This window comes from Phoenix dactylifera, chromosome 1 (assembly GCF_051530095.1).
Source record: "Phoenix dactylifera cultivar Ajwa chromosome 1, Ajwa_hap1_PhDact_Kaust_v1.1, whole genome shotgun sequence".
In the NCBI taxonomy this organism is placed as follows: domain Eukaryota; kingdom Viridiplantae; phylum Streptophyta; class Magnoliopsida; order Arecales; family Arecaceae; genus Phoenix; species Phoenix dactylifera.
In genome coordinates this window covers 73,056,283-73,080,600 of record NC_143190.1, presented here as the reverse complement: position 1 = coordinate 73,080,600, position 24,318 = coordinate 73,056,283, and the positions used below count along the sequence as shown (strand labels likewise).

Here is a 24,318-nt window from a genome sequence, read left to right as displayed (position 1 = left end):
GAGTTAATGTGAGATTGTAAAAAGACATAAAACATCCTTAAAAGTTATAAAAAATAAGGGTATTTTTTGTCCAATAAAAAATAGGTAAATTGATAACCTACCATAACAAAGAGTAGGTTATCAATCCCCATATATATATAGACACCCTCTACATAAATGTATATGTGCAGCCTGTCTAATATGGCTGCATGTATTTATTCTCAAATTCAATCTCAACCGTGTTGTTTAACTAAAAAGATCTCAAACAAGTGCCCATACCAGGCAAAATCAAATCCCATGCTACATTCACATCACAGCGCGCTCTCTCTCTCTCTCTCTCTTATATATATATATATATATATATATATATATATATATATATATATATATATATATATATATATATATATATATAACAGCTACTCAGATAATATGAATATAGCCAACAAAATCAAAAAAACAAAAAAAATAGATAAAAAATCCAATGCTACGTAATGCTTCTTCCAAACGAAACTTTTGAACCGCATAATAAGTAACCCAATCAATTATACAGTTTGCTTTTTCTTTTTTAAGGCATGTATGATCTGACGGACATCACACTTCCCCAATGCCTCTATCCTTCTCTTATTTATCAAGTGTAAAGTAATATTCCTCACCCTCTCCAGGTCCAATGGACGAGGATATATTATTTCTATCATTAGTTTGGTGGGAAGCGTAGTTTATATTAAACTATAGGCTCGAAGAACCAGTCCTGGGAACCTTCATCAAGGCAGATCCGAGGGACGGGGTGATACGGGCGCCACGGGAACCGCGAGTAATTAATACGAATAGCACAGGTGACGGGAGCATGACCGGTAGTTTTGCCCACTCCAAAGTCCGCACCGTTATTAAAGATTCATTGCTTCAAATATTATTGGAGAGAGATTCTGAGAAAAAGATTGCTGCTTATATAAGAAACATTATTTTTGAAGTTACGGAAAATGATTGATTACAGTTGGAGATAGACGCACATCTGGCCCCATAGCATTTGTGGCAGAGCTGCAGACAGCCTATAAGGAGATTTCTTATGCGAGAAGGATACTGATGACCGTAGTATGTGCGCACCTCGAGAATGATTTCTCGATAGTGATCGATTAGATTCGAAGAGTGAACAGGTACGGTGACGGTCATTCCCTCATCCGAGACTGTTGCAGACTGGTACAGGAGTTTAGTGGGGCTCAGATATCATACATGTTTAGGAAGGCAAACAATGCTGCGGACTGGATCGCCTCCTTCATCGTCCGGCACTCCGGAGAATTTTTATAGACATCGGCAGTGAGCATACCCCAATTTTTGTACTTTTTTACTTTCTTTTGATTTGGCAGGTTGTACTCACGGTAGGGCTATATAAATTACGGTTTTCATCAAAAAAAATTATTAGATATGATTTAATATTTTTAGTCTATTTATTTATTAAAAAATATATAATTTAGAGATCTATAGATAATGCATCAAACGATAAAAAAAATTGAGCAGTCTAAATGATATAAAATATTTGATCATTTAATATAGAGGCTAGAGATTTCTAAATTGTATGATTTTTTTTTTTTACATGCAAGTAGTCATATTGAACCTCCAAAAAAATTATATATCTATAAAAATTAAACTTAGTATAAATTGACCTTTACCTTTTCGTTCTTTACACAATCTTGGCTATGTGAATACCAAGATAAAATCCAAAATATCATTTTGGAAAATAAAGATGTTTTACCTAATTACAATACAGTAATGAATGTAAATTGGCTTCCAATAAGATATAAAACAAAAATTAAAAAGAATTGAGGAACACACCAACCATGAATAAATAAGGAAAAAAAGTAAAATACTTTTTTTAGCGAAATTATACTAAAAAAATCTATGCTCTAATTTTACCATTAATTTACATAAATAAATAAATAAATATTTAAAATTGTGTTGGAAATAAATAGAGAAACAATCGAAAATAAAAATTTATGAAAGCTAACAAATTAAAAAAGTCCCAATTACATATAGATGGATAAGGAAATATTCATTACGATTTTTCTGAAAGTCGATAAATGTATGAATAAAAGTTATTATATTATAATTTTAAATTTTATATCAATTGCTATTGCACACGATAAATCTTATCCCGAAACCGATGCCATATTAGAAATCCATGATGAGATCCTTCTCAGAAAAACCGTGAAGGAATCGCGGAAAGAGAATCTCGCCGTGGCCTCCGTTGTCCGGAGAATCTCGCCGGAATATTTCTGGTCCGACGAATTCTATTTTTAGCCGTGAGGCAAGGGATGGAGAAAGACGAAAAGTAGAGGAGGCGTCAGTTCGGAACCGAGGTTAAGAAAAGCTGTCAGCGGGAAGAGCGGAGAACCGTGTACGTCTGTCAATGGAACTGGGAATAATGTTTCTTCTCTACAAATGTTGGTTTGCCACGTAGCCGTTTCGGGATTAGCTAAACTGATCTACAGGCGAACTTTACCAAAATTTTCACCCGGGCTGTGGAAATGGGAAGCTGTATCCAGAAGGACGAATGGTAAAAGAGAAGACCAAGCGGTCCTGCTCATCGCTACTCGTAGTCGTACGGATGATCCGGAATCTCCAGCGCACCCACGCCGCCAAAGGACCCCATTCTTTCCTGGATTCCCAAGAATGCCCCGGAATGAATCCTTGGAGCTCCGAAATTACCCCTACCATAACTTCCTTCTTTTTCTTATTAAAAAAATAAAATCTCTTCTCTGCATGAAAATATTCCAAGGCATGGGCTAACACCAAGTGTATTATACCCATTATGTACCGTTTTTTGAGCAATATGTAGGATTTGAATTTAACAAACTATTGGAAATTAGGTGCAATCAATTATACTAGCTGGCTATTGTATGCTGATGGTGTAATTCATGGAATATCTTAATTCAAATATACTATAATAGAATGCATATTAACAACATACTATAATTATGACTTATTTTTGTGATTTGCTGCAATGTTGTTATATAAGAATTGTCCGAGATTTTAGGAGGTGATTGTTAATAATTTTCCTTTTTCTTAAAGTTAATTTTTTAAGCATGCAATGCATTTAGGATTTATGAAAGTGATGATAGTATTTGGTCAATATGTATGATTCTATCAATTAAGTTTGGTTCAAGCAGCTTGACAAATCCTCGTTTGCACTCACATAGTCTTTTTCTTTTTTTATTTAAAAATAATATATATTTTAATGATTAAAGCAAATTCTTGGGTAGTATATGGAGCACCGCTTAAGAGTTTGTATATTTCTGTCCATATCTAATGTACGTGGCAAAATCTAGTAGTATTTAATTATAAAAAATTGCAAGTAAAACTAATAATATGCAAATAATATCATGGATTTTTGTTATAAAATAATAAAATTATTAAATTGACATCTTAACTATAAGGACTAGTTTGGTTCATGGGAATAGAAAAGAAAAAAAGTGTGGTCAATAGAAAAACAATGAAAGACCTCTTGTTTTTTTTTTTTTGCTTTGGAAAGACCTCTTGTTTGGTTAGAGTTTTCAAAGGAGAGATGGAAAAGTAGCATTCCTATAAAAATAAGATTTTCATATTTTATATAAAAAAATCATGAGAGACATAAAAAAGCTATTTTCCCAACGATTGAAAACTATTTTTTTCTCTAAAACTACCTTGGGCTATCAAAATCTATAGATAAGGTATTTTTCTTTATTAAGAGTATAATATATATTTCATATAACTTTCTCAGAAAAATAGATGCTCAACCAAACATTAGCCACTCTGAAATATACTGTTTTTTCGTAGTCAACCAAACATGTCAAAATTTCTTTTCTAAACATCATATTTTCGACCTTTTTAAAAAAATATTTTGATAAGAAAAAATTTTACCTGAGAACTAAATAAGTCCTAATAGATTCAGTTTCTAATATATTAATTATATATGTATAAAATAATAAATAATAAATTTAGCATTTTGGAGACCCATGATAAGAGATTACACGAACAAGGTAAATTGATACTGTTTCCAAGGGCGCTCAAGTAATCCAAGAATTCTCTTGGAGGGCATTTCAGTAAACTGGCCGTAGCATACGGGCAAAGCACCGTCGTCACCGGCTAAACCGGCTTGACCGGAGAGAGAAGCGAGAAGAAAAGCGAAGCCCTCCACCCTCCGTCCCCGCTTCTCTCTCTTTCTCTCTCTGCCTCGCTTCGTCAGGGAAAGCTGCATCTCCTCTAAACCCTAGATAGGACTAGAGAAGAAACCCCCGATCTCTCCAATCCTATGCAGCTTTTAGATCTCAATCTCCTTTGGCCGCCGGAACTTCTCAGCATCAGTTAGGCTTCCCGCTCCCAATTCGTCCGCCCGGAGCTCGAAACAATTCCTTTTCGTTCGTCGCTCTTTTCGCTCTCAGATCCTTCGAGGGCTTCTTTGTTTGAGAGGAATTGTGTTTCAGATCTCGGGGATTCGTAGTTTTACTCGTCGAGTTGCATCAATCCATGATTCTTTTTTGAGTTTTCTTTTGTTTTCTCGATGATCTGCTCTGATTTCATGGATGTAGTTTGGTTTCTTGGTTATTAAGTCACGCTTTTCTTCTGAGTTTGGATCTTGACTGCGATTGGGATTGTTAAAGGAAATAGGGGGATCCTCAGGAGAAAATGGCAAATCGGATGAAAGAGGACGAGAAGAACGAGAAAATAATACGAGGGCTTCTGAAGCTCCCTGCGAATCGGAGATGCATCAATTGCAACAGTCTGGTAAGGTTTTTCTTTTCAATCTTCTTTAATGATCTGCGAATTGTAGTCATTTCTTTATTGACTCTACTCTTCCATCACACAAAGATATCTGAAATCATGTGGAAGAATTAATCTTTAGTTTCGCATGCGCCCATGCTGATAAATTATGATGTTATATGTTGAAGATGATTGAGTTCTACTTTTGAAATACATGGTTTAGTGTGAAAAAGTCATGACCAGGAACCTAAAGTCAAGTTTCTTTTTCTTTTTCCAAATGTTTCACGGTTATATCTTTCCATTTAGAACTATGTAGAGTTGTAGACAGTGTCTGGCTTTGGTTGGTCTGGTTTTTGCCTGACGACTGCATTGCTCCACTATATCAGCTCATATGTTTTGAAATGGTTCATTTTAGTGGGCATTAGTGTCATCAGTGGTGCATAGAACTAGCAGTATATTGGTGTCGCTGGAAGTGTATTGCACTGGATGTATATGGAGACCTCCATGATGTAGTGTTTCTAAAATACAACAATCTTTCCTGGAAGTAGTAGTTTTTTTATGTATATTTGCTGTGTAGCTCTTTGATGTACTGCTATAACCATCTCATCTGAAAGTAATGCTGACTGCTGAGATTCCAGGACCTCTACTTTAAATTTGGTACCTTAACTTTGTTCTGTTTTTCTGTCTCATTTAACCATTCATCCATAAATATAGCCGATACATATGTTTCAGTTCTGGAATTCATATTGATGGCGCAGTGTGCTGCCTCACTACATAATCAAAATTTTTAGCTTTTTTAATCATAAGCTATATCTTGGTACGTAGGGATAAGGCTTTTGGTAAAATGACCATGATTAATGACTTGTATGTGAGCTAGTGCAAACATATGATTATAATTACGGAGAAGTATCGTCATGCCCGTTGACAAATGGGAAGGGAAAAAATGATGTGGAAAGATACTAGAAAACTCTTGGTATGTAAACTATAATTTTGCAATATAAGACTTCAAATCATGTTATGTGGCAGTATAGTTGATGCAGGTAAGTGATCTAAGAAGATCATTAGGCTCGATGTGGACTATTTTGACTATTACAAGTAGGCTTTGTAAGGGTATGGGAGCAAGATATGCCGTATTGAAAGGAAAATTTTACATTGAACATTTCGAGTGCCATAACACACCTGTACAATGTCTAATTGAGTTTTATTTTTGATGATTTTGGGTAACATTTTGAGATCTATGATGCTGCCTTGACTTCCTAACTGGTCTTATGCATAGAGCAGCCGAGGGGGTAAAATCTCCTTGTTTGGACCGCAAAAATGTGGTGGGCAAACTAAAAGTTTCCTTTTTGGGAAACACTTTGATGGGGCATAAGTCGACTCCAAGAAGAACTAGACGAAGCGGCTAAAGACATTGATGTAGAAGTTGAGAGCTAGTTTCAGGAGGATTTTCTTTAGCTGTTCATGTCTTTTTTGCTAGTTATGTCTATTTTAGAAAAATTATAACTTCTTCTAACTAGAAGAGAAATTTGATATGGATTTTGTATGGATGATTCTCACTAGCATAAACAGAGGCATTGCAAGCATGTTTATCATAGAATTAATGAAAGAAAAGGGGACTTTGAACCCTACTTTCATGAATTCTCTTGTTTGTTGTTATTCTTTTGAGAGGTATGGGTTGAAGAAATTCTCTTTTTTTTCTCTAATTGGATCAGTAAGGATGGAGTTCTCTCTTTTCTTACATGCATGTAGTAAAATATAAAATTAACTACAAATAGTAATAAAATAAAGGAATTGCTTAAGTGGAAGCAAGAAAGAGGGTAAAAGGGTTTGGAAGATATTCCCTATCGGTGTACAGGGGTTACCCTATACTCTGTCTTTTGCTGGATGCTCGGTCTCAACCTCTAGCTTCACAAATTTTGGTTACTGTGCATTAAAATCTTCACTAGAAGTTAATCAAAGTTGTCAGTCTCTCACCAAGCTCTTCATCTTGAAATTAACCATAGCCTTGAATCACAAGCCTCTGATGCGGTCTTAGACTGCACAAGAATATAAAGAGAATTTCTCAAATCTTATTACCTCAGCTCTGTACGCAAAAGAAAATAGGACACGGACATTATAGATAAAAGGCCCTTCAACTCTTAGGACTCTTGCCTAATTCATATATGACTCAGATATAATGAGGAAAAAACATTTTCTAAATCTAATAGGAACTCTTCCTCGACCTACAACCTTTTTCAACAGAGAAAAGTAAGAAAAACAGACCCAAAAAGCAGTCTAAATTTGAAGTACGGTCAAACTAGCAATGAATGGCAAAATCATAGTTTTTGCGACTTTGTTAGTGACTTTCAACTGGACAGCGCTCCTGTAAAATGGACATGACTTTCTCATTCAACCTAAAGTTGTCTTGGTATTGAACATGACGGAAGTTGCTTGAATATTCTGATTCTAGGTAGGGTTTCTTTGAGCTACTGTACCTCTAAGGGTTAGCCTCGACTTTGATGTCTTGACAAAACTGAATTGTCCTCCAAGCATGGTGTCAAGTTACTTTGGGGTCTAGATAACATGAGAAAGTGACATGTGACCTCAGCCTATGTTTGTTCTCCTCGTAGAAGTTTATTTATATAATGCTGATGAGAGATCATCTTGACTTTTGCACTGATGAAAGGGTGATTACTTTGCAAATGAGATCCCAGTTTTATAAATTACTGAGATTTACTGGCTTCCCCTTTTATGTTGTTTTTTCTGTTAAGCATGCTTATCATCTAACTTTATTGCAACTCCGTAATTATATACGGAGAAAGCATTCTTGATATGCAGATATGCACCTTACAAAAGATTATTTCCTAATATGCTTCTGTGAACAGGGACCGCAATATGTATGCACAAATTTCTGGACTTTCATTTGCACAAATTGTAGTGGCTTACAGTAAGTATTGATTGGCATCTCATTTAGGCTTTTCTTTTTTATTTGCCATTAACATTTATTGTTTCTTGTCGTACATGTTCACAGTATATAATACATGATACATGATATATTTTATTGTGATGCTTGACATTCAATTGACTTAGATTCCTGATTCCCTTGGATGATGGACTTTTGAGTATGATATGATAGGAATGACTGGTAAAATTAAGTCATCTGTTTCTATGCTGACTTCACAATGCTCTTATATATATATATATATATATATTGAAGTCGAGAGTTCACCCACCGTGTGAAATCAATATCGATGGCCAAATTTACTCCACAAGAAGTTCGTGCCCTTCAAGAAGGAGGGAATGAGGTAATGTGCATTTGCACCATTATGTTCAACCTGTGTTTCTATATTAGTTAGTGATTTTCTTACTATCTTTTCCTTTTTTAATAAAAAACAGCGTGCTAAGGAAATCTATTTCAAAGAATGGGATCCACAGCGTCACTATGTTCCTGACAGCAGGTTTATTGCTGATCCAAGGTTTGCCATCTTGAAATCTGCATAATTGGTGAATCTGATCCTTTCTTTTGGTTTCAGCAATCTTGATAAGCTCAGAGATTTCATCAAGCATGTTTATGTGGATCGGAGGTATACTGGGGAAAGGAGCATTAACAGGCCTCCAAATGTGAAGGTGGTTTTTGAATACTTTGAATAAGATCTTAAATGTTTGCTTCTATATTATCGCTGGTAGTCATGGGAAGAATCCTTCTCAGGTGTCTTCTACAGTTTTGTGTATGATGGTTACACCCATTGTTGAAACAAGATGGCATATGTATGATGCAGGGTGATAGGGAAGATACTTATGAGAACAGAAGGGAAGATTCCTATCGGGGTGTCTCAAGAAGTCCACCTTATGAGGATACTTATGAACGCCGTTATGGTGAACGGCCTGGTTCTAGAAGTCCTGGATATGATCAAGGTGATTACAAGAGAAGCCCTGCACCCCTCAAGGTGGTAGATGTGAAGCATCGAGATGATAAAACTGGGAATGGAAGCCAAAACCGGAATTTTGAAGATCGCTGGTCTGCAGATGGAAATCCAAGGCCAGAGGGGAGGTCGCCAAGCCATCAGAAAGATGTTAATGTACCTAGTCCTCCCATGGTTCGACCTGTCAGAGATATTCTAGGTGGTGATATTCCATCGATTCAGATTAATGAACCACCTAAATTAAACACAATCCAGGCCGCTGTTAGTCCTGCACCAGCACAGGTAAAATTCCGGTGATTTAAGGAGGATTTATTACCCATGTATCTGCGCTGGTAGAAATCATTTCTGGATGATTTTTGCTCATTTCTTGCTTTTAATGAAAAGCTATGCCGAGCTAAAAGCAATTACTGTCATGAATAGCTGCAAACTTGTTTTCTAACATTCAAGGATTGCTACTTCACAAGCTGTATACTTGGTTTCATCCATGGTCTTATGCATGTACTTTGCATGTAATGGTAGCATTCCAAATTGATGTTTGGTTCATTTAATGAAATGAAAACATGATCTATCTATGGATATGTCAAGGACACTGAAGATGTATTAGGACAGATTTCTTATCAATCTACGTTGATTTGGGCAGCTTATGATGCTGGACTCTGTTTAGGACCATTATAGGTAAATATATGATATTTAGACACATTGTCCTCTTAGATTTTATTGTCATTTCTGATAATTATTATTGAAGATACACATCCTACATCAAAACAACTCCAGACTGAAACTAGTTTCACAATAAAATTGTGATGGATGCATGCCTTTCAATAGAGACATTTTAGAAACTGGAATCCTATAAATGTTGACTGTTTTGGTACATATTACATGCTGCATGTATGATACTGTGCGTGCATGGGATTTTTCTCAAAAAAGAGTGCAGATAAAACAATATGAAGCTATATTAGGTTTGTATGTTAATACATAACTTTTCCCACCAAAAAAAATGGTAATGCATTTTTTGATTTTGTTTAACTGTGTTATGCTGATGAACCTGTGGATGGGATAGAATGCTATGTTAATTCAATGATTTTCTTTAACTTTGTTTTATCACCAAAGGCGTGATATGAAAAGGTTGATCTGTTATAATTTGGCTTTGTAAATTTACTTTGTCATTGATAATAATCCTCAGTCAACAAAGTCCTGTTATTTTAATACCAATCTGGGTTCTTTTAGGTTTTCTCATGCTCTTTACCTATTCATTGCCACAAATTGAGGTCTTTGCCTAGCTGGGTCCTTGTCTGGTCTCTGTTGTAAGAGACCCACGCTATCTCATTCAGTCTTACATTGCACTGTTGCAATTCTTCAAAATACTTTTTCTCAAATTACGTGGTTTCAGGGCTAAGAATTTCTTTAAGACAAATTATAGAGGGCGGACATTGGTGCAATGGTAAGGTTGCTTCATTTGACCTGGGTGTCCATGGGGTTGAAACATAGAAATAGCCTCTCCATGCATAAAGGTAAGGCTGACCCCTGTGAGACCCTATTGTGGCGGGAGCCTTGTGCATGCCCATTTATAAATTATTGCTACATGACTCACCATGATACTATGAGAAATTGATTGTCCAATGCTAATTGCATGTCTCATGTTAAACAACGTAGGCGACCGATCCATAATTGTACCCTTCCTCAGCAGGTCTTACCAGGATGTTGAGAAATCTGTTAACCTGTACACAGGTAACCTCAGAAAATGGTTTGTAGTTGTATCATACTGCATAACTGTGGATTGATTTTCTTCGAGTTTGGGGGTGTGAGGACATTTGATTTTTTTTTTTTTGCCCCTTCTTAATTAATGTTCAAAAAACAAGTTCTCCATCTTTGGCTAATTTTTCACCTATTTTCGTCAACTGCTGGGAGAAACTGTGCTCTCTGGATGTTGAAGCTTGTGTTTTTTGTGTTACTTCTGGGTAGTCAATATATGAGAGACTTATTCTTTCTATGGTTTATCTCAGACGACTGCACCTTCAAGCAGCAGGGGATCCAGTGTTGGAAATTCTGTTGAATTGAAGAGGGTGAACTCTGGTAGTTTGATTGATTTTAGCACAGATCCTGAACCTCCTCCTGCTGGAGCATCGCAACAATCTGCGCCTCAGGAAACTGCCTCTCCACCTGTTAATGGTGGAGGTTGGGCATCTTTTGATGTTGTTGCCCCTCAAAAGATACCTCAGGCAGCTTCAAGTGCAAGCCCTCTTGAATCTGTACTGGCTGAACTGTCAGCTCCTGTACCTGCACCTGTAGCCAACTTCTCAACCTCATCTGTTGCAGGAGTTGATTCCTTTCTTAAAACAAATAGTGGAGGGCAATGGCCAACTGCGAACCAACAACTTCTTTCGGTATACCCAGCTGCTGATGTTAAGTCTATTAATCCATCATATAATGCGCCTTCCATGGGAGCTCCGAACAACCAGGTAAGTTTCTATCTAAGCTATAAAAATTGTGATTATTATTAATATGATAATCTATTTAGTTGCTTTTCTGTGAATGGTCCTAGCAGTTTTGGGGTTCATCAAACTCACAAGGACCTATGGCTGCTCCAACTGGGCAATCTTCGCAGGCTGTAACGATACCACCTCATGAAACCAGTTCTGGAATTTCATTACAGCCTGCTTCCTTAGAGGCTAAACCTAGAGGGAGAAGAGAACTTCCAGAGGTAATCATTTTGATATAATTTCTTGTCCTTGCCTTCATGCTCTTAGCATTTCTTCTGGTATCAAATCATCTTCAGGATCTTTTTACCGCACATTACCCGCCTGCACCTGCACAAGTTCCAGGTTGGCAGACAGGTCCACATCCTGGCATGGTGTATGTCATGCAGTATCCAAATGCAGCAGTATGCGCTTCAGCTCCTTGTCATCTGGGTTGATCAATAATTTCTGCTTCAAATGTGTCTAGTTTCTGATGGTGGCTTGTGTATGGTATTTTCTGCTGCAGACATTGCCAATGTATCATCATTCATCAAAATCTACAAATCCATTTGATCTCATCAATGAGCCAAAACTACCTCATGCTTCCACAGTATGTAAATTTCATTTTTCAATATATTTGTCATTACACAGTAGCATTATGGAGAAAATGTTCAATACATCATTTAAGTTTTCAGTCACTTTGTGGTGTTAGGTTCTATTTGAGCACCTGTTAGTGATGGCCTTATTGTCAGGAACTGGTCTTTGTTTAATATCAGAAGTTTGATTCTACTGGAAATCCTCAGGATGCCTTTCAGTGGAAATGGGTTTGTTCCACCAGACATTTTGATTTTTCAGGAATGAACTGAATTTTTTAAATGAAAACTCCTATTATCATTTTCAGTGGCCGATATTATCAGGATCATACTCTTGTTGACCTCCTATTCTTGATGCCATTAAATAGTTGACTTGTATTCTTGCAACATTATTCGGTCTTGTGACTATATCATCAGATATATCGATCAGGAAGTCATGACCTACCATGTTCCTTGGGCATAGCCAACATATTTGTGCTATAAATTCAAAACGCATGGTGGCGGACCAAATCTAAATAATGAAGACTCTTTAGTTTAATTTGTTATTTGGCTATTATTTTCTCGCTGGAGGTTTTGAAGCCTGCTTTGGCGAATTTTTCACAGTGTTGAATTAGGGGTTGCTCTTTTTTCTGTGTAGTTCCCTTCTTTGACCTCCTTGCAAGGAGCATTACCAAACATGGCCATGAATAACACTTCGAACTTGTTGCGCACTTCCAGCTTGGGGTCCCCCTCCCCACAATGGGTGCCCCCACAACGACCATCTTATCCATCAGCTGTGACTCCAAGTAAGATTTTATTGTTGCCTTCCAGTTTTCTTTGCTGATGCAAGTTACTTGAGTTGCCTAATACTCTCTTTTGTTGGTGCTGATGACTTGGTTTAACCGACAGGTTCCTACATGATGCAACAGACTGTGAACAACATGCCCCATCAAGTACCTAATAATGCATTTCCTGTGGTGTAAGTCCTATGATGTGATCTGCTTTTTAATTTTTGAATTTCTCCGGCGATCAAATGGATCTGCCAAAAGGTCATCACAGGTTACCAAGTTAACCTTCATTCAGGTTGCAATAGTATAGTGATATATCTTGTCTTGATCAAAATCATGAAAATACGAAGTACTTCCACAATATATTTCTTCAAATAATATTTATTTTTGAAAACCTTCTTTTTTTTAAAAAAAATAAATCTGTTACAGTCAGTACCAAATCACATTTTTGCCTAGTATTATAATGGTCAAACATTCATCCTATAGCTCCTTCTTGTGATTGATATTCAAAGTTTATCTGTTTCCTAACCAGCTCTTTAGATGCCAATAGTTGTGCCATTCTACACAAAAATGCTGGAAGTAAATGTCAGATTTTGGGAATATGATCTTCTGCACGCTCTATCTCCAAACTTAAAATAAGCCTGACTCGAGGATGCTAACATGCAGAAATTTAACTTAAGATTGTGTGAAATATATCTCCTTTTTTTTTCTGAGGAAACATGCTCATGTTTACACTGAATGTACATGTACATGATTGCAGGCCTCAAAGAATTGGAGGTTTGGGCACTGAGGGTGCTGCATTTGGCTTTTCAGGCATGGATCCACATTCAGCTGCTAGAAGCTACCAACCAGGCACTCCAAATTCCTTTGCTCCTGTTGGGGGAAATCCTTTTGGATAGTTGCAATAATTGATAGCTGTATTTGTTATTTATAAAAAGTGTCTTACCATACGATGCCTGTTAGTATTGAAAGTCTCAGCAGATTTTCTCGGGTTTGAATTTTTCAAAAGTAGCAGCTCCAGTAAGTAGCATATCTTCAGTCCGTTGCCTGTCTGGTGAGACCGTACAGAAAGTTATCATGTGAACTTAAGCATGGAGAGAGGCAAGAACACTGACTGAGGAAGTGTCATGCAATCACAGGGGTTTCAAGGCATGTTCGATACCTTCTAGTGTACTATAAAGTTTTAGTGAATGTCGCGACGCTTATGTGCATGTTTAAGGTTCCACTATGTCGTCTAGAAGTTTACTGTAATCTTTCGTTGTTTTGTCACTGGTGTCAGTTTTGGGGTGCATAATATTTTTGTTAGGGTTTTGCTGTTTAGTTTATTCATTGCCCATTATGTGGTTACTATTTTGGTTTGTGAATGAACTTTTGTAAAACTATGTCAGTTGACTGAAAATTCAATGGGAGAATGTGCTTGCTTGAATATTTGTACTAGTGGTCATTTCTATTTAGCGGAAGGCTGTTTTGTGGCAGGCAGGGATGTCCCTGGAGGGTTGCTGCGCTGCAACCGGATGTTGCCGAGCTCGACACCGATGGCTCAACTGGACGATGTCTGTCATTCCCCTTCAAGAGCGCCTGTCGAGGTGAAGGTACAACCTTTAGTTGTTAGCTGAGGCTGTGCATGGGGCATGTTTCTGTTTTGGAGGATGATTAATTTTGGGGATGGGCAGCTTAAGGATGATTAATATGGGGGATGGGTTTCTTAGGGATGATTAGTTTGGGAGGGCTCTGCTTGGCTGGGGCATATCCCTCAGACTGCAGCGTTCTGGCTCAGGATATGAAAGATTGGGGAAACTTCTGTTATGCATTCTCTTGTTATGCCTGGAAATTCTAGCCAATTACCAAAACTTCTTAAGATTGGGGAAACTTATTCAGATATTCTGGAGGGTCTGCTCGATGGTTTTGAGCTCACAGTAAACTTGAGATGGTCATTTGAAGTCTATAAAGAGCAGTTCACAAATTGCTCGAAACAGATGCAACTTGATGGGCAGATAAGAAGAGCAATCCTGTCTGATTTTGTGTAATTTATTCCTGATCTGATTGAAATTTAAGATAGGGTCTCGGACTCCTCACTAAGCTACAGGTGTAAATTATAAACACAATCCTCTTTGGCCTGGTTTTTGATGGATCCATGCCTACCGAAAGCATCAACATCCATTAGCATGCTAAATATAGTGCGGCCATAAAAAATATCATGTTGATCTAACTGCCACCAATGATTGTCAAAATACTTTGTCAAAACCAAGTACTTAAGCTTTAACAACTTTCTCCACTTTAGAAATCAAAGTAGTCCTTTTCCCCCTTCTTCCTCTTTCCCTTCTTTCTAGTTGAAGTTACAATTGAAAGCACACAGAAGCAACAAAATAAGCAAGAGAAATTCATTAAAAATTTTGAATAAAAGGCTCGTTTTTTTTTTTTTTTTTTGGTGAACCAGCTTCTCACTACATACGACGATGAGAGAGTCTAGAACTATCGCAAAGTAAAACACGATCTAATGCCTGTGGCATATGATCGGAGGGACCCCAAAATGTAAAACCAGAATGGTGGGCTGCATAGGAGGCGACTCAGTCCGCAACCCTGTTCGCCTCCCGAAATACATGTGAAACCTGAAGTAAATCTAACTCCTCCCCTATGCTCCAGAAGTCCCGGAGTAATGGGTGCAAGTCTGACCTGGCCTATCGGCAGTGAATCCAGTCCACCACTGTGGTCGAGTCACCCTCTAGAAGAATCTGTCGGGCACCTTGGTGTACTCTAGCATATATAAGACCCTCCCATGCCGCGTGCAACTCCGCCACATAGATGGATCCATCAAATGTGCGCCGGCCTCCGGCCACAATCAGTCTGAAGTCGTGGTCTCTGATCACAAAGCTCACGCCACATCTGCTACCGCCCTCCGCTACGTTGCCATCGAAATTCACCTTGAGAGAAACAAGGGGTGGGGGCTCCCAGGATACCAATAGTATCATCGCATACCTATGCAGGGGAGAAGCCAAAGAGGAGCCTCAGATATCCCTGTCATCTCCAGATGAAAAGTCAGTTGCAGTGCTCACTAGCTCGGTTGCATATGCAAAAGCTCTACCAACCACCGATCTCGGATAAAATCCTCTGCCCTCAAATATCCTCGCGTTTATGTCCAACTAGATGTGATATGCCACATAAACCTATACTACTCCCCTATCTGCCATGTTAAATCTCAGAGCTGAGTTCCTCACCTGACTCAAAAAGGCCTCAGTAGAGATGAAAGACTGCCGGCGGGTTGCTACGGGGTCCCACACTTGATGCTTCCGCCGGCATGTAAACAGAACGTGACTGGTGGACCAATGGTCTCCTCCTCTTCTGGGCATTCCTCGCAATCAGCTGGTATTGGGACCCCCCTCCTCGCCAAGATCCCTCTGGTAGGTAGAATGCCCTATGCCACCCACCACAGAAACAGAGCAACACGTGGGCGTACACGTAACCGCCAAATCAAGCGACCCTTCAGCCGACGTGCAGACCCTGTATCCACTATCACCTGGAAATCACTAATCGTAACTCTCGCCCTCCTAGTCGAGCTCCACATCCTCCTATCTGCTATCCTCTCAAGAGGTATAGGTGTGGCCAGTACCCTCTCGGCTAGGCCGTCGTTGAAAAAGAGGTGAATCCACTCAACATCCTGCCTGGGCTCCCTGGAAACTAGAAGTTCGCTCACTCTGCTTCCTGATCGAACATGGTGGGGAGCATGAGAGCATGATGATGGAGAACATATTTGAGAGTTATGACCAAGCTTCTTTGGGAACCATGACAATTTACAGCCGTACTCCTTATCATTTTTTTTGTTCTTTTAATGATTTGATCACGTCTTACAATTTCTAACGGTAGTTGCAGTGGCTCCTTATGACTTGAATGATTTTTTTTCCTTTTTCTTTTATGGTTTTGATGGGATCTGAGAGGTTTTGAAAATCTCGCGCCCTGAGAAACGACCCCTACTGCTTCTCTCTATCTCCCGACCATGCTGCATCACTAATTTCAGCGGCACACACCGCCACTGCACCCAAATCCCACCTCCAATCTTATGTTAAGGTCCATCTTCCATGCCTCCCTCGCAGGCTTCCTCACCACCCCATCTCTCCACCACCTGAAGCCCTCCCAAATTAACCGATGTGGGACCTTCTCTTCCTCCCATCTCAACAAACTAATCACTCACAATCACAGAGTCCCCCTTCGCAACAGCGCAACCATGAGCGATGTCCTAGAGATCTTAGGCCCCTTCGACCAAATCTTCCACGCTTCCGACGCCCAGGTATACACTAATTTGCTCAGAAAATGCATCAGATCTAAGGGTTTCCTTCTAGGAGGTTCAGTTCACGCTCATCTGATCAAATTGGGATTCGAATCAGATCTCCTGGTTTCGAACGTGTTGTTGGATATGTATTCAAAAACTGGGATGCTCGATAGCTGTGTCAAGCTGTTTGATGGAATGCCCGAGAGAGATCATATATCTTGGTGCACTTTGATTTCAGGCTATGCTGCCCACGGTTTCGATCTCGAGGCATGTGGGCTGTTCAGGAAAATGTACCAAAGCGGCTTAAAGCCCAACCACTTTTTGATATCATCAGCATTAAAGGGGTGTTCGATGTCTGGGATTCTTGATTTGGGCATCTTGATTCATGGACTGGTGATTAAAAGTGGGTTGGGATTTGATAGATTTGTAGAGATTGGGCTTGTAAGTATGTATGCAAAATGTGGGAGTTTGGATGACGCCCTGAAGATGTTCTACGAAATTCCTGTGAAGAGCCCGGTCACTTGGAATGCTATGATTTCTGGCTATGTAATGAATGGCCTCTTCATAGAGGCTGCGGAGCTCTGCCGGGAGATGTGTCGGGTAGGGTTTCTTATGGATTTGGTGACTTTGAGAATAGTTGCCAGTGCTGCTTCAGTTTTGGAGACGTTTGATTTTTGTAAATGTCTTCATGTCTACTCTATTAAGAACGGATTGGATGCTGACAGCTACGTGGTTGCTGAGTTTGTCAGATTGCTAACCAAGCTCGGAGAAGTGGACTATATGGGCAAGCTCTTTAGTGCAGTTAAGAAACCTGATGCATCCTTATATTCGCTACTTATCTCAGGATATCAATTTCATGGTCACAGAGTAGAAGCTGTGAAGCTTGCTGAAGAACTTCTTGTTTTGGACAGGAGTCCAAAGCAGGGAGCTTTGGTTACCATTCTAAATTTGTGTCTTTGTCTGGTTGAAGGCAGGCAAATCCACAGTCATATCCTGAAAACTGGACAGTTCTCTTACCTTTCAGTTGGCAATGCTTTGATTTCGATGTACATTAGATTTGGAGAGATGGCCGATGGAAATTCAGTCTTTCATAGGATGCCAGAATGTGATGTAGTTTCATGGACGGCAGTTATGGCAGGTCTCATTCATAATCTTCAGTTTGAGGAAGCATTTGAGACTTTTCATGCTTTCAGGAAAACTGGCATACAATTGGACCAGCATTCTGTAGTCACAGTAACAACTGCTTGCACAGGTCTTCTTGACATAGATAAGGGCAAGCAGATCCATGCTTTGGCTCTGAAACTTGGGTTTGAATCTTCTGATTTTATGAATGCATCTATGCTTCACATGTATGCAAAGTGTGGGTACATCGACAGTGCTTCTAGGCTGTTTTCTTACTCATCTCTTTCACAAAATCTGATCTTAACTAATATCATGCTTGCTGGGTATTGCTGGAATTCTCAACCGGTGAAAACTCTTGAACTTTTCACCAAGGAGTATCAATCTGGCTTGATCCCTGACGAATTCAGCTATTCTACTGTCCTTGGTGCTTGTGCCGATATACGATCAAAGGGGCTGGGTGAGCAGATTCATTGTCGTATTGTCAAGAGTGGTTTTGAGTTTTCGGATGTTATCGTTGGAAATGCAATCATAAACCTCTATGTCAGATGTGGATGCATATCCAGTGCATGTAAATGCTTTCACAGCATGAAAAGGTGGAATAGGGATTCATATGCAACGTTGATGTTGGGCTATATGCAGAATAGAGGAAGCAACGAAGCTCTTAGATTGTTCTATCAGATGCAACAAAGTGGCTTACGTGCTAACCCGGTTATCTTCGCTAGAATACTTAGAGGATGTGCTGATATGGCTGCAATTGATCTTGGGAAACAAATTCATGCTTCCATTATAAAGATGGGTTTAGTTTCAGATGTCTACATTGACAATGCTTTGGGAGGCATGTATATGAAGTCTAGAGATGCGGACAGAGAAAGGGAAACTCTTGACGAGATGTCAATAAGAGAAGATGAGATGTGCAATTCCATGATTGCTGGTTTTTCACAGGTTGGAGATAGAAGGGAGAATGTTAAAGCTATTACATTATTCAACTTGGATGGAGTAAAAGAAGATCACCATGGTTATGTGGATATCATGAACCTTTATACTAGTGCTGCTTCCCGGATGCTTCAAACATCCTTCCATTGTTGTGTGGTTCAAAATGATTGCAGGTTTGATGTGTCACTAAAGAACTCAATGGCTCTAGACAATTCATGGGATGGACTTAACAAGCAATTAGCAAGAGAAATGGTTGTGCGGAACTCTATCAACTCTGAGTCTGTCAAAAATGAAAGTCAATTTGTTGAGTTGTTGGAGTCAATGAAGGTGGAGGGAATAATTCCAGACCATGTAATTGTAATTATTTTCTTAGGTAACTGCAACTTGAATATATTGGATGAGAGAACCAGCTACTTCAAGTCTTTTAGAAGATCGTGGATTGGTGATCATGATACAAATGCACTATGCTTTCCTGGCCGACAAGTGAGCCAGCTTGGGCAGCTGAAAGAAAACCATGCATGTGTGGCATAGGTTCCTGTGAGGCTGAACTGTCTTGGACATTTGCAATGCCATGGGGATATCAAGTTTTGTGCAAAATAAGGCATGACATATGCATGATGAGGAGGGGGATTTACTTGGTCATTCTTTATCTTTTTCATATGTTCATGCTTTGTCAAGGAGATGATCTGATATGGAGATCTTCTTGAAGAATACGAGAGGTTATAAAAGAAAGGAGTTTATCTGTAGTTGGGTTTGGAGAAAAGATGCACTTTGTAGGAAAAATACAATGAGCTGGAACCCCTCCAAGTTTTTTTTTCAGAAGTTCTCACTTGCATTGTTTTTCATCCAACTGGATTGGGAAAGCATTAGTTGCATTATATCATAAAAAAATTGTTGGAATTGGCATCTACGAGGGCCAGTTTGGTTGCTGGTAATTGAACTCTGGTAGATGGAGTTGTGTGGAGCTGGAAGAACAGCAACTCCAGTTACATCCAAGTGTCTCTGATAAATGCCACCGTCTGCTTTGAGCTGCCATCGCTCAGACTATAATTACACTACATGCTGATGTTACATTGTACAAAGCAACAGGAAAACCAGAAAACTGCCAATCAATGTTTCCGACTTGTAGGTCATTCAGTTACATGCAACCAAACACATGCTAATTTATGTCCTGATTATGTTCAAGCAGTAAATCAGGTCAGTAATGTTCCAGAATAGGATGGCTTAATTGAGTTGTTTTTGGGCTGTCATTCTACATAGAAAAATAACAAATCTTGTGCCTTTGTCAGTTGCAGGTCAAGTACAAGAAAGCATTTACCCTGAGACTAGGCCAAACATGGGCCATCAAAAATTTCTGAAGGTACAATCAAAAGATATCTATTTAATATCCGTAGTTCTTTATTTATATTTATTATGACCTTACAATAATTTCTTCTATGCTCTGTTAGAGGTCAAATTGATTTTAAAGGAATTTGCTGATATTTGCATAATTGATTAACAGGATGGACAAATGTTGTTTGTTTTGACACTTATGATAAGAAGAATCATATTGATGAGGAGGCACGTAAGATATTCTTTTCTTGGATTAATTCCTGCTCATAAGGAAATACAGTAGCTCAATGGCTATCATTTATTTATCCAAAATAAAGAGATTGTGTTTCAAAAGTCCAATAATCAACCAAAAAGCAGAACAGCATCAGAATCAAAGGTATGCAATGTTCTGCTATTTGATTTGTTCATGTACAAATAAAAGGAAAAAGAAAAAGGAATATATCGCTGTTTATATTTACTGTATGTCTTGTGGTATTTAATATGGACATGGACTTGTGTATAAATTTCATGCCAAGTGACAAAAAGTGGATTTTGATATTTATTCCTCTAGTACCAGAAAATGGGTATGTATGGCATGATGGAAGGTACACAAATAATAATGATGAGATTCCTTGGGCTCATTTTAAGATCTGTAAAGCCACAATAATCATGCCCAGATGCAATTGTGAACTGTAGGGGTTGGATATGCGTGTCTGCTTTTGAAAATATGCAGTGTTCAGGTTGAGTTTAGGTTCAAAATGGCTTGATGTATTTAGCTATTAACATGTCTTATGAGTTCTGAAAGTTATTACTCATAGGTTCATGTCATATAAAAGAGGGAAAACAAAGGACTAGTTCTTCTAGAATTGAAATCTTTCTGTTGCATGTGCAAGTCCGACTGACTCGTCAAATATTCTAGACCCAGGCCAAAACCCGTCTTAGGTATTCCCAATGGGTTAAATCAAGTAAAGTTTGGGGTCATTGCAAGAAAAAAAAATCGTATTTTTCCCTTTCCTCATTCCTGTCCTGGCATTTTGTAAGAACAATCATGTTGGACTGACTCAGCCAACAACCTCGTATTTTCACAGACATCATGCTGTTTGAGCTACCACCCGCTTTTAGACTCTCAATCCATCCGGCATCCTCTCACTCTCAGTTTAACCCAAATCAACCACTGGCATCCTCTCCATCCATCTGGCATCGTCTTGTTTTCCCCAGAGTTTATGATTGCTGTATTTGGCGATTTTCTAAAGCAGCAGTTACATATGGACACAGCAAAATAAGCACCAGAAGAGCACCAGTCAACATTATTAGACTTGTAAATTGTCTAGTTACATGCAACCAACGACACCTTAAACAAAGTCCTGAACATATTAAATGGTGGTTCAGGTCAATTATATTCTAGAGTATGATGATTCGATTGGATTAATTCTGGACTTCCATTTAACCCAAAAGATAATCTCATCTTCTGTTTTGTCAGACGGAGGTCAAATGCAACAAGCATATTTACTTGGGCATTTAGGCATGGGGCATCAGAAATTTCTGAAAGTGAAAAATTAGTCCTTTATGTATTTCATTGTAAGCTTTCAATTATTCGTCGGGGGCTCTCTGAGAGTTTGAATTGATGTCAAAGGAAGTTTCTTATATTTTCACATGAAAATTGATAGGTTATCATATACCTTGTCTTGTATTGCCAGTTAGCCACTGAAGGTTTGAAGAGGTCTGTTAGAGGCACATGAGGCGTTCTTTTTTTAAAATTAATTCCAGCTTCCTGTGTCATATGGTAGCTCAATGACCATCATTTGTATATATCGAGATAAAGAGATTTGGTCTCAAATTAGCAAAAGGCAAAAGCAAATAACATCAGAATTGAAGGTATGCTATGTTCTACTCAGTTTCTTTGCTTTGAATTAAACTGAAATCACAAACTGATGCATGCATACACACACGCACACACCCAAGAAAAAGATAGAAAGCAAAAGAAAACATGTAAAAGGAAAAAGGAGTATGTCATGATTTATATGAACAGAAAATCTTGCGATATCTATATGGAGTGCCAATTGATCAAAAGTGGAATTTTCTGATATATGTTCTCCTTCGTATACCATGGCATGAAGTCAATAGGTGTGACCAGAATGATGGCTGGTTAATATCTGATTACAGCAACCATCACACTATCACAGAGTCCTCAGGACCCACTTTAAGACTATAAAGCTACATAATTGTCATCTCCTTAGGCAAATGTAAACAGTAAAGGTCATGTATGGGTGTCTATGAACTAATCTAGTATTCAAGTTGAATTTAGATGCATGATATCTTCAAAGTTTTCTCTATTAATGTCTTGTGAGTTTCATTGTGAATTTAGGTGCATGGTGTGATGATAGTTTTGGTTATTATTATCTTCCGGGTTTTGAACTTACTGTTTTTGGGTTCCAGGTCATAAAATGAGGGAAAAGAAAGGATAGATTTTCTCAATGAGTTTTGCATGTCCAAACCAAAACCCACAAGTTATACTCAATGGGTTGAATTGAATAATGAAGTTTGAGTTTGAAACATCACACATGGCTGGGGTGTGGGCATAGTAATTTGAAATCATGAGTCCTTAAAATTATTCCCTTGCTCCGCTGCCAAATTGGCACCTAAGAATACTCATGTTAGACCCACTCAGCCAACAACCTCGTATTTCTGGAGAACATCATGCAGTTTGAACCACCACCCTCTTTTGCCATCCTCACTGTGAATCGGAGCTAGGAAACCGAAAAGAGCAGCCCAATACCAGTTACACTACAATGGAGTCCATCAATGTAAGTGTACCTATATGTGTGATTAAGATTGCTAAATTTATCAGGGATCTAAAGTTTAGCATGAGCAGTCCCTCTTCAAAGGGTTATAGCCTTAAAGTTTATGTAACCGAAATGATTCCTCATATTCCAATCGCCTGACATGGACCTGCATCATAAAAGCATTGTTATATCTGAAGTCAGCTATCTATTTAAATTCAAATCTGACAACCAAAAAATAGGTGATATACTTAAACATTGTTTCAAAGCACAGTACGCTGTGATGCGACAAGAACTCATTGTTGAGGTCACATGTATTGCGCATATATTTGTGCTCGTCCATGTTTTTATGTATAGTTATTGCATTTAGCAAGTTTTCCTTTGTATAAATAGTGCTTTGATGTCACATTGCCCTGATCGCACATGAGTGAGTGAGTGAGTGAGTGAAATTACGCTGCATGGAAAGGCTGCTCAGGCTTTCTTTTCTTTTTTTTTTTTGTTGAGAGAGAGAAGCAATTTTTTTTTTCAGGCCACTCATGCTCAGGTGCATGCACTACAGGAAAACAGATCTTTCCCGACGCTTATAAGCGTCGGTGAAAACAAAGCCCACGCTACGGAAAGCGTCGCAAAAGCGTCGGCGATATCGGAGTGGAAAAATTTTTTTGCCGACGCCAAGGGAAAGGGTCGGCAAAAGTTAAGCTTTACCGACGCTAACAAAAGCGTCGGCGTATGATGTTCTTCAGACGCAAAAGCGCGTCGGCATAAACTAGAACTGGGCGTGGCGGATAGTTGCGGGATTTTTTCCGACGGTTATGGCAAGTTTTTAACGACGCTTTATAGCGTCGCTTAAACATTTTTACCGACGCTTTCAGAGCGTCGGCGAAAGCGTACGGGCCAGAGGGGTTTTTAACGACGCTTTAAAGCGTCGGGAGTGGATTTTTTTTTAAAAAAGGAAAAACAAATACATATTATAGCAAAATGAACCTGCATTACATTTACATCAAAACAAGCATTCAGATCATTCAAAAAATTCATATTGTCATATATGATGAAATTTACATAATAAGTTTAGAATTACAATGTAATTTGAAAAATATAAGAAAGATACATATAAAACTCCTTAAATAATAGTCTAAAAAGTATCACGGACCGGATTTAGCGCCATCATCATCTCTACGAGCTAAGTATCAGGAATCTACAAAAAAAAAAGAAACTTTAAAAGTTAGAAATATGAAAATCATTAACTCATGCATAATAAGTGATAATTATATAAAGTCATCGAATACATATAGTTATTTACCTGAGGAGGAAGAAATCGCTGTAACATAAATGAAATATACTCAAGCTGAGACTGCAAAGTTTGTTGATTCTGCTTCAACTCCGCCAACTCTGCCTGATGGCGATCCTTCATATCTTCAATTATTGCCCGAAGTTTACTAACTTCTGCATTGCTCCTGCCTTCTCCAGCATTTCTTGT

General features: G+C 38.5%; 2 protein-coding genes across 6 annotated transcripts; both read left to right on the top strand.

The window, feature by feature from the left end:
- The first annotated feature begins 4,002 nt into the window (after positions 1 to 4,002).
- Positions 4,003 to 13,857, top strand: LOC120103987 (uncharacterized). Of its 2 annotated transcripts, none has more exons than XM_039122026.3 (13): positions 4,003 to 4,737; positions 7,578 to 7,639; positions 7,910 to 7,997; positions 8,089 to 8,150; positions 8,226 to 8,319; positions 8,472 to 8,897; positions 10,619 to 11,074; positions 11,161 to 11,316; positions 11,392 to 11,496; positions 11,598 to 11,681; positions 12,302 to 12,449; positions 12,553 to 12,622; positions 13,192 to 13,857. In XM_039122026.3, the coding sequence occupies exons 1-13, from the start codon at positions 4,639 to 4,641 to the stop codon at positions 13,328 to 13,330; spliced, it is 1,989 nt and encodes a 662-aa protein (XP_038977954.2). In that variant the 5' UTR covers positions 4,003 to 4,638; the 3' UTR covers positions 13,331 to 13,857. The 2 variants fall into 2 exon arrangements, with proteins under 2 accessions (XP_038977954.2, XP_038977953.2); XM_039122025.3 differs by having other exon boundaries at positions 4,088 to 4,737; positions 11,158 to 11,316.
- A 2,203-nt stretch (positions 13,858 to 16,060) lies between these two features.
- Positions 16,061 to 21,930, top strand: LOC103717576 (pentatricopeptide repeat-containing protein At3g16610-like). 4 transcript variants are annotated; one of them, XM_039123396.3, is made up of 4 exons: positions 16,315 to 16,713; positions 16,811 to 19,947; positions 20,040 to 20,110; positions 20,252 to 20,539. In XM_039123396.3, the coding sequence occupies exons 1-2, from the start codon at positions 16,572 to 16,574 to the stop codon at positions 19,279 to 19,281; spliced, it is 2,613 nt and encodes an 870-aa protein (XP_038979324.3). In that variant the 5' UTR covers positions 16,315 to 16,571; the 3' UTR covers positions 19,282 to 19,947; positions 20,040 to 20,110; positions 20,252 to 20,539. The 4 variants fall into 4 exon arrangements, with proteins under 4 accessions (XP_088567774.2, XP_038979324.3, XP_088567769.2 ...); XM_088711643.2 differs by adding an exon at positions 21,729 to 21,930 and having other exon boundaries at positions 16,344 to 19,947; positions 20,252 to 20,314; XM_088711648.2 differs by having other exon boundaries at positions 16,061 to 19,947; positions 20,046 to 20,110.
- Positions 21,931 to 24,318: the final 2,388 nt, after the last annotated feature.